The following is a 9,095-nucleotide window of genomic DNA, read 5'->3' on the forward strand; positions in this document are numbered from 1 at the left end:
ATGACTGCAATATGTATTAAAAATGTCGTGTGTGTCTTACAAATGTATTATTAATGTGTTACCTAAATTATTTTTGTTGGCATCACTAAGAAAGAAGTGAAGTGTGCAATATATTTATAAATGTACTATTCATAAAAAACATATACTATATATATCTTATAAATTATTTTGATTTGTATCTCAAAGAAAAAGAGCGATGTTTGCAATTTTTTTTTATTACAAATGTATTGTGGCTATGTTATAATGTGTTACTCAAATTATTTTGATACAAGTTTAATATAATTATGAAACATAACTAATACAACTTTAATGCAATTGCCACACAATTTTGTAAACTTCACCTCTTTCGAGTTTTAATCTAATATTTCTTCTAAAATCAATTGTATAAACTTAACCAAGCCTTGTTAAAACTGAGATAGAAACTCCATACATCATTTTCAATTATTTGCAGGAACAATTTATCAAAAGAATAAATTCGTAAAATTCAAATAATGAATTCAAAATTTGAATCTTTACAATTATCATCAATGGTGAACTCTTGCTGTTGTGCTGTAATTTTAGAAATTTTAAATTTTTTGCTTGAAAATATAATTTTATATAAAAATTATAAAAAATTATATTTTCACAGATGATAAATATTTTTTTAACATGACATATTTATGTGATTTCACCGTAATTCAAATTTTTAAGAGGCATGGTTAAAATTGTCAATTTTGAAACTTGTATAACCCCCTTGATCATTTTTGACACTGTTGTTGAACTATTTCAGGGTTTTATGCTATCTATCTTCTTCCTGTGCACGATCGAGATGCTTGCCCGATTTGATTTCCGTTCTCTCTTCTTCCCTAAACTCCGCGTCCGTTTTCTCCGCTTCTTCTGCTCTTCACAACTCCAGCAAACGCCGCCGGAACTTCCGCAATTCGAACCCTCAAACGACGCCGACTTAATTTCTCAGCTACTCCTCCAACACCACAATCCATTTCACGCCATGGAATCTTCTCTTCAGCTCCATGGCATTTCCTTCACCCCTTTTCTTGTTCATCAAACTCTCATCCGACTCAAAAACTGTTCTAAAGTCGCCCTTTCCTTCTTTCACTACTCCCAATCGCAACCCAATTCCGACACCTCCACCACCACTGCTTTCAATCTCCTCATCGACATTTTATGCAAAGTCCGCCAGTTCGATGTTGCATGGCAGCTTATTATTCAAATGGACCAGAAATCTGTAAAAACTGATTTCACTACTTTTTATGTGTTGATCCGTAGGCTTATCTCTGCTGGCTTTACCCGCCAAGCCATTAGGACTTTCAGTGAAATGCATGTATTTCTTGATCAATACGGTGAAGATGAAGTATGGAAATTGTATTTTATTTATCTTCTTGATACTCTTTGTAAATATGGATATGTTAAGGTGGCTACTGAAGTTTTTAATAAAGAAAAATGGAGATTGGAGCTCAACTGTAAGGTTTATACTATTCTGATGTATGGTTGGTGTAAAGTGAAGAATGTAGAGATGGCTAGGAGGTTTCTTGGGGAGATGATGGATAAGGGTATTGATCCAAACGTGGTAAGTTACAATGTTTTGTTGAATGGAATTTGTAGGAGAGCGAGTTTGCATCCGGATGGTAGGTTTGACAAGGTAATCAGGGAAGCAGAGAAGGTGTTTGAAGAAATGACTGAAAGAGGTGTGGAGCCAGATGTAACCAGCTATTCCATACTCCTCCATGTCTATAGCCGGTCTCATAAGCCTGAGTTATCACTTGAGAAATTAAGGATTATGAAACGCAAAGGGATATGCCCGAATATTGTGACATATACCTCAGTTATCAAGTGTCTCTGCACTTGTGGTAGGATTGAAGATGCGGAGCTGTTACTCGAGCAAATGGGTTCTAATGGGGTTACTCCCACATCCACCACTTACAATTGTTTCTTTAAAGAATTCAAAGGGAGGAAGGATGTCGAAGGTGCGTTGAGGTTGTATGGGAAAATGAAGCAGGGTTCCCTCTGCTTACCTAGCGTGAGTACATTCAACATCTTGTTGGGGATGTTACTGAAATTAGGTCGAATAGGGATGGCAAGAGATATTTGGGACGATATGAAGGATTCTGGAGCAGGGCCTGATTTGGATTCATATACATTGTTGATTCATGGATTTTGTGAGAAGAAAAAATGGAAAACAGCCTGTGAATTCTTTATGGAAATGATAGAAAAGGGATTTCTGCCACAGAAGGTCACCTTCGAGACACTTTATAGAGGCTTAATACAATCCAATATGCTGAGAACTTGGAGAAGGTTAAAAAAAAGGCTTGATGAGGAATCAATAACTTTTGGTTCAGAATTTGAAAATTATCATCTCAAGCCTTATAGAAGGTAATCTGATGAAGTTCTGAAAGGGGTACAAGGCTGAACAATCTAATGTCAAGCTAAAGTGTTAACTGATATTTTCTGATTAATGGAGAGCTATTTATAATTGATGGTGTAACAGACATCAAGAACAAAAGTAAGAACCTTAGGCTATAGTTCAGGCTGTAAGGGTGACGCCAGGCACATTAAATGAGACACTGTTCATCCCAAAGGCATCCTATGTACCAACAACACATGCACTTCTTCCTTACCACCAATCTCAAGGAGGAGCATTCTCCCAACCAAGTAGTGCAATGAGTCAGGATTGGAAGTTGTTCAAGCAAATGATGCTCCAATGGCTTCTCTCACGACTTCCATCAGAAAATCTTTAAGGGCAAACGAGCAAAATTTCTCAAGCCCTCAACTCTAGACCAAAAGGTTCTCTACCAAGTAATACGGTGGCTATAATCCTTAAGGTACTGAAGAGAGAAAATGTAAAACTTTGGTGTAATGTCAACAAAATATTAAAAAATCCACTACTCATCTTCAGTTGTGAAGAGGATGAGTAAGAAGGCAATGGAATGTTGCTGAATGTTAAGTGTATTGTTTTTTAAATCGTTTTTGTAGTGCATAGTGTTGGGTGTTTTTCCTCCTTATCATTGGTCACCTTCGTTTTTAAATGTATACATCCAATTCATCGTTTTCTCCTTACTATGTGCTGGTAAATTTCTTCTTACTGTTCCTACTGCTGAATGTTCTAGTCTGCGGTTCGGAACCTTAAGCTTAACTCAAGTTGTGATCTATGCTGGTAGTAGTAACACTTTTTCTTACTCATAAATCTGCTGTCTGTATGCTCTGGAACTATGTTGCTCAGACTCTTCAAAAATGTCAATTGTTGCGTGTCGGATTCGCCAAAAGTAGTGTATTTTTGAAGAATCCGAGACGGGTGTGGCATCAAAAGTGAAGAGTCCGCAACTAAGCTCTGGAATATGAAATCCAAAAGGGGGGGGGGGGGGAGAGAATGTTTGTTATTCCCTGCCCTTATTTAATTGTTTTAGTGATGTTGTTCACTTTTCTCCTTTAAAAAGGAGTCTTGTGTTTGTAATCTCTATGTGTTGTATGTCGCTTGTTTTGTATCACACTTGGTGTTGCTTGGTATGGGAGTAGCATTTTAGGAGTTTGGCTAGACTTCGATTATGATGCCATTGGCTACTGCTGCTGCTCCATGATTTATGGAGAAGTTAAGCATTGATGCTGCATGTTGCAGAAATCTGAAAAAATGTTCAGGTAGTTTGATATGTAATCAAGTCAGTTCTGTTCTTCTCCCACCTGGCTACCCTCCATAAAAATAGAGAACTAACATAATTAGGGTTGTGAATTGTAAATTTGCTGGGAGTATCATATAGGAATGGTTTTATCTGTGTTTCTATTTGTTGATACTTTAGATGCAAGTTGCACATTTTGCCTCCAGACTAATAGAGGAGATAGAAACCGGAGGGTAAGAGCAGCATTTGTCTAACATCAAACCAGCTAATAAGATAAAATACTCTTACGAACTGCCAATGGTGGGCTGGACCACTTATCTGCTTGAATCATTCTGCCTAACCCTAATGTAGATCCTGCTAGCTTAGTTTGGATTTTAAATTCTTACGAAAAGATGTGGTCCTCAGTGGCCATTTGTTCCGGTGCGTCTATACAACTTATTAAGGGACATATTTCTTTTAAATGTAATCAATTCGTGAAGCTGCACTGTTTTTCGAACAACACCCTCATAATCACACAATTATCAAAAAACAGAGGAGCTGTTAATATTGGTAGTGCATTTAAATTTAAATGGGTGATGATTTCCTTGTATTTTTCAACTCTCCTTTGACAGGTAAGCTCACACTCAAGATTAGCATCTTATTTCCACTCTCCTGTTTTCTATTCCCCTGTCCTAGTTTTTAGTCATTCTTGGTTGAATTTACCAAAAGCATATCATGCACACATGCCGTATTGGCCTAATAGATCTTCATGTTATGAGAGAACAGATGATACTAAGACCAAAGTTTCATGGAATGCATATCCATTAACTTTCCAGAAATGTAGAAGTTACAACTTACAAAAACCTTTCTTGTTTTTATTCATTATTTCCTTTTTACTTTTTTTTCTTCTGAGAGCCGCACTATGATTTTCTGAATAAATCTTTGTGTTCATGAAGAGTTCACTAGACTGAAGGTAAATTATCTGGACATTGATTTTAATTTCAAGCTGAAATTTAAGGAGAGGAGCTTATAGTTCTAATAAACTTTAACTATTGGCTGGAATTCTTAATTTCCTGGGGCATGGTTCTGTTGGTGACATTGTTCTTGGTTATCTTTTGAATTGCTCTATATGAGCTCAGATGATGCATCCTTATGCCAATGAATAAAGCATATGCGTATATGACCTTTCCATTGCTCATTCAAAGTTTAAGCATGTTTGGTGAATAAATTTGTGGATGCTTTTCGCGTATAATTGGTTTGACCTTTTCATTGTTGACTTGCTGGCTCTGATTGCATCCTTGCTTGTATCTTTTCTTGGTTTGATGCCAGAATTTGGTTGAGGAGAAGGATAAGAAAGTGAAGGAGTTGCAAGATTACACTGTTGCGTCCATTTTACCCCCACAAAAGCAAAATAGGCAAGATGCTAATGGCTAAATGTAGGACGCATAATGAAGGAAAGGTATTAGATGATTTTCTAGATGTGTGAAGTATAAAATATAAATTCTTTTAGTTCAAAACTACCGATACAAAAAGAAATTCTTTTTTCAAAAACTGAATTTAGAGATGGAAGAGACTAGTCTATTCATTGGTTACCTAATTGCGTAGCTTGTTTTTTCCAGGTTTGTTAAATTAGAATGGTTGCTTTAAAGGTGATAATAGTGAGATGATACAGAAATACCGTTTCTTTCTTCCCTTGCAGATGCATGAATTAACAATGGAACTGGCTTTGCAGAAGTCTCACAATGCTGAACACAAAAGTCAATTTGAAGGTTAATGTTCTCTCCAATTGCTTTACTAAATACATCAGTTCTTTCCTTTAAATTGGGCTAGGAATTTTTTTGTTTGCTGCTCATTTTATTGTGATTGTTCTTCATGCGATTGATGTACAGGAAAATATTCTCCCCAAAGATTATTGTCTGGATCATTATTTAATGTTTTCCAATGGAAAATGTATTACCTCAAAAGATCATTTCCATCATGATTTTCTATTGTTGGGTTGGATAGAAAAGTAGCAGATATATTGTATGAACCTATGAGGTATAGGCTTAGTATAGTTACAATAATAGTATAATGTGTTCATAATATTGGTATTTTGTAAAAATCATGATGGATCTGTTGTATCATAGATTAGTATAAAAAAAGTTACTTACACTATATGTATAACTTAGATAGTATAAAAATGTGTCTGAGAATCTAGTTTGATAGTGCATTTATATTGTGGGGAAGAGGAGAAGAACAAGTATATAAAACAATATATTAGAAACTTCAATTAAAACACAATCCTGTCAAAATACAAAAATTAAGCTCCCCTTAACAAATCCTCCAAAAAAATCAAAGTGAATATATAATCCAAGTACAGGCAAGGAAATGGGTCATCATCATCATCATCCTAAGCTAAATAAAGAGATACCAATTCATACATATAGAGGCAAACTAAGACAAATGATGCAGGATGAAAGAGAGTTCTACATTAGAAAGCTGAGTAGACCCCATCCTAAGACCAAGCTTTTCACGATCATTGTTGACAATTTCAGGCCCTCTACTCCGCTCTGCAAATTAAATATGCTTCCAAATATTAAGAAATGACTATAAAAATAATTGCTTTTAAGAAGGGTTACTAATTAAATAGGATTACCAGCTTATTAAAGTAAAGGAACTTAGGAAACAAAGAAAATCATATAATTAGTGGTATTCTTATCTTTGTTTTTGCGGATGTTTGGTCCATTGCATTTTAAATGAAAATTTAAGAGTATAATATAAAAATTTTACAATGTTACCCTTCAGTTTTGAAGTAAATGAAAAATAGAAAGATTGTAAAGTCAAGTGTTATTTGGTCTTCTTGACGTATTTAATCCCTGTAAAGTGAATCCAATCATAATTTATCTCATGTTGAATTAGGATATTAAATAATAGTAGTAATGGAATTGTGATATAAATCTTATAAAACAAAATGTTAACCAAATGAAATATAAAACATTGTCTAATTTCACACACACAAATTATTCTCTAACTGATTCTTAAACAAAATTCGATGACCAAGATCTTCGTTAAACACATCAGATCTATAGTGTATCAATGTGAATTTAATCAACCAATCATAACTGCAGTCAGTGACACTATAAATCTTGGCACATACAAAGCGATCTAAATCAATTCAAGGTAGCACACTGGATGTTGGTGTATGTGGGCTGTTTATTCTATTAGTACTCACAACACCCTATATATTACTTCTGCCGCCAGAACACTAATCTGACAATAAAATGTGGACAAAGCTAATACAGCATCAATCATGCTGATCCCCAAAGCCTTTTAAACTGAAAACTAAACTATCTGTACACAAACTAATTAGTTTTAAAAAATCATTTACTAACTTATTACACTGATGAAGTGTATTATAATTAGTCGTGTATTAGATTATACCTACATCTTTATCTAGGTATAACCTATCAATTTTTTTGTTACGAAGAATTACTCACTATACTAAATTGTCCAATTTAGAAACATATTTAATTAGAGCTAGATCATATATCTAAAACTAAATGTATTTAAAGCATCCAATCAGTTCGTAAATCCAATGTACGGGATCCTAAATAACTACTGATTTATATATTTGATTTGAAAGTATGGAATCACCTTTAACTTTAAATGATTAACAAAGAAAATAAAATATGCATGTACCTGATCAGTAGCTGAAGGAGCAGGAGATAAAGCTCCAAGACTTGGGGCTAGGGCTGGGGCGGGAGGACTAAATCCTAAAGGAGATGGTGCTGGAGAAGTCAATTTCTTCGCAGGAGCTGGAGCAGGAGTTGATGCAAGTGGCGCAGGAGAAGGTGCTGCTGGAGGAGGTGGAGAGTTCACTGGTGGAGGAGGAGAAGCAATAGGAGTAGGAGGTGCTGGTGGTGGAGAAGTTACAACAGGAGGTGGGGATGAAACTGTGGGGGGTGGTGAAGCAGTTGGTGGTGGCTGAGCCGGTGGTGTTTGGGTGTTAACTGGAGGAGGAGAACCAGTGGGTGTAGGTGGAGCTTGGGTAGTGGGTGTAGGTGGTGCTTGGGTAGTAGGTGTTGGAGGAGCCTGGTTAGTGGGTGTTGGTGGAGCCTGTGTAGGTGGTGCTTGGTTAGTAGGTGTTGGGGGTGCCTGTGTTGGTGGTGCCTGTGTAGGGGGTGTCTGGGTAGGGGGTGCTTGGTTAGTAGGGGGTGCCTGTGTAGGTGGTGCTTGGGTAGGGGGTGCTTGGTTAGTAGGAGGTGTTGGAGGTGCTTGACCTCCAACCCCAGCTACGATAATGCAGATAATAAATCCCAACAGAACAGCATAATTCCTACCCATCATTTTGACAATGCAGAGGAGGAAACTAAAGGAATGTGAAAGAAGATATTTGGTTGCTGCTTGTGAAAAGAGAGGTTTGGGAAGGGAATATATAAGGGATTTTCTAAAAGTAGTATAGTATATATTTGAAGGTTGCAAAAGAAAGAGTAGAAAGGTGGCAAATCCAATTAGGATTAATTTGTAGCAACAGTGTTGAGTTGTGACTACCAAATACATTTTGTATGTTATTATCTTACTTTGGTGTTAAAGAGATATCAACTAGCTAGGTTAGGCCTTGTATTGCACTTCACTTTACCAATGCCTCTTGTTGGGGCTGTCTTTTTCTCCCTATGTATTTTCATTCATTATATTCAATTATAATGTTATCTCAGTGTATCCGATATCAATTGCATTAGTGTATCTGATATCAAATATTTAGTATATCCATGAATAAATACATGTACCTAATATTAAAAATACATGAATTTTATATCAGTGTATGCACCGATACATCTAGCAATTGTATGTAAGTGTCATTCCTGCTTAGCAGAAAGAGGGGAGGGAGAGGAGAAACCGATGGGGAGAGGAAAAAAGAAGTAAAGAGCAAGAGTAAGAAGGGGGAGAGAGGCGAGCGAGAGGAGAAGGAAAATAGTTTTTTTCTTTTTGTAATTATTTTTAAAATAAATATGATAAAAATATTTGTCTAATTAAATTGTTTTTCCTTTTGCTTATTTTCATGCAGATAGAAAACATGAATGATGAACAAGAAATGGGTGGCCCAATGGTTGGTATTGATTCGAAAGAAAGGAAGATCGATCATTCAACGTAATTCTCAAGCCATTTTGCTTCCCTTTACTCTCTCTCAGTCTATGCACTAATTTTTCTTTTTCAAAATTCTAATTACGAAAATGAATATAACTTTATAATATTGAGTTGATCTAAATCAATTTTCACTCCACAGAGAAGAAAAAGAAAACTTTATCATGATAACAATCCTGAGCAACAGACAAGTTTATTAATTGTCACATTACCTTTTTAAAAAGCTTAAATTATGAGGTTTGCATTATGATTATACCTAAATAGTTCTATTTGTTATCATAATTAAGTTCATTATTTGTTATTCTACCTCTCATTGCTAATCATTCTAAATTAAGCACTACATTCTACCACCTTTCTTCCCGTTTAGCGTTGTTTGCACTCAACAGG

At 35.6% G+C, this 9,095-nt stretch overlaps 2 protein-coding genes across 3 annotated transcripts; one reads left to right on the plus strand and one right to left on the minus strand.

Annotated features, from left to right (window-relative positions):
• The first annotated feature begins 725 nt into the window (after window positions 1–725).
• LOC101258417 (pentatricopeptide repeat-containing protein At2g13420, mitochondrial-like) lies at window positions 726–8,882 on the plus strand. 2 transcript variants are annotated; one of them, XM_010329180.4, is made up of 4 exons: window positions 726–2,819; window positions 4,917–5,046; window positions 5,287–5,356; window positions 8,632–8,882. In XM_010329180.4, exon 1 carries the CDS (start codon window positions 776–778, stop codon window positions 2,372–2,374), a length of 1,599 nt encoding a protein of 532 aa, XP_010327482.1. In that variant the 5' UTR covers window positions 726–775; the 3' UTR covers window positions 2,375–2,819; window positions 4,917–5,046; window positions 5,287–5,356; window positions 8,632–8,882. The 2 variants fall into 2 exon arrangements, with proteins under 2 accessions (XP_010327482.1, XP_069146546.1); XM_069290445.1 differs by lacking the exon at window positions 4,917–5,046.
• On the minus strand, window positions 5,828–8,378 carry LOC101258110 (classical arabinogalactan protein 9-like). Its single transcript, XM_004248723.5, has 2 exons — window positions 7,266–8,378; window positions 5,828–6,136 (listed from the first exon to the last, which is right to left on the minus strand). Exons 1-2 carry the CDS (start codon window positions 8,124–8,126, stop codon window positions 6,053–6,055), a joined length of 945 nt encoding a protein of 314 aa, XP_004248771.3. The 5' UTR covers window positions 8,127–8,378; the 3' UTR covers window positions 5,828–6,052.
• Window positions 8,883–9,095: the final 213 nt, after the last annotated feature.

Source organism: Solanum lycopersicum, chromosome 10, assembly GCF_036512215.1.
Source record: "Solanum lycopersicum chromosome 10, SLM_r2.1".
Taxonomy (NCBI): Eukaryota; Viridiplantae; Streptophyta; class Magnoliopsida; order Solanales; family Solanaceae; genus Solanum; species Solanum lycopersicum.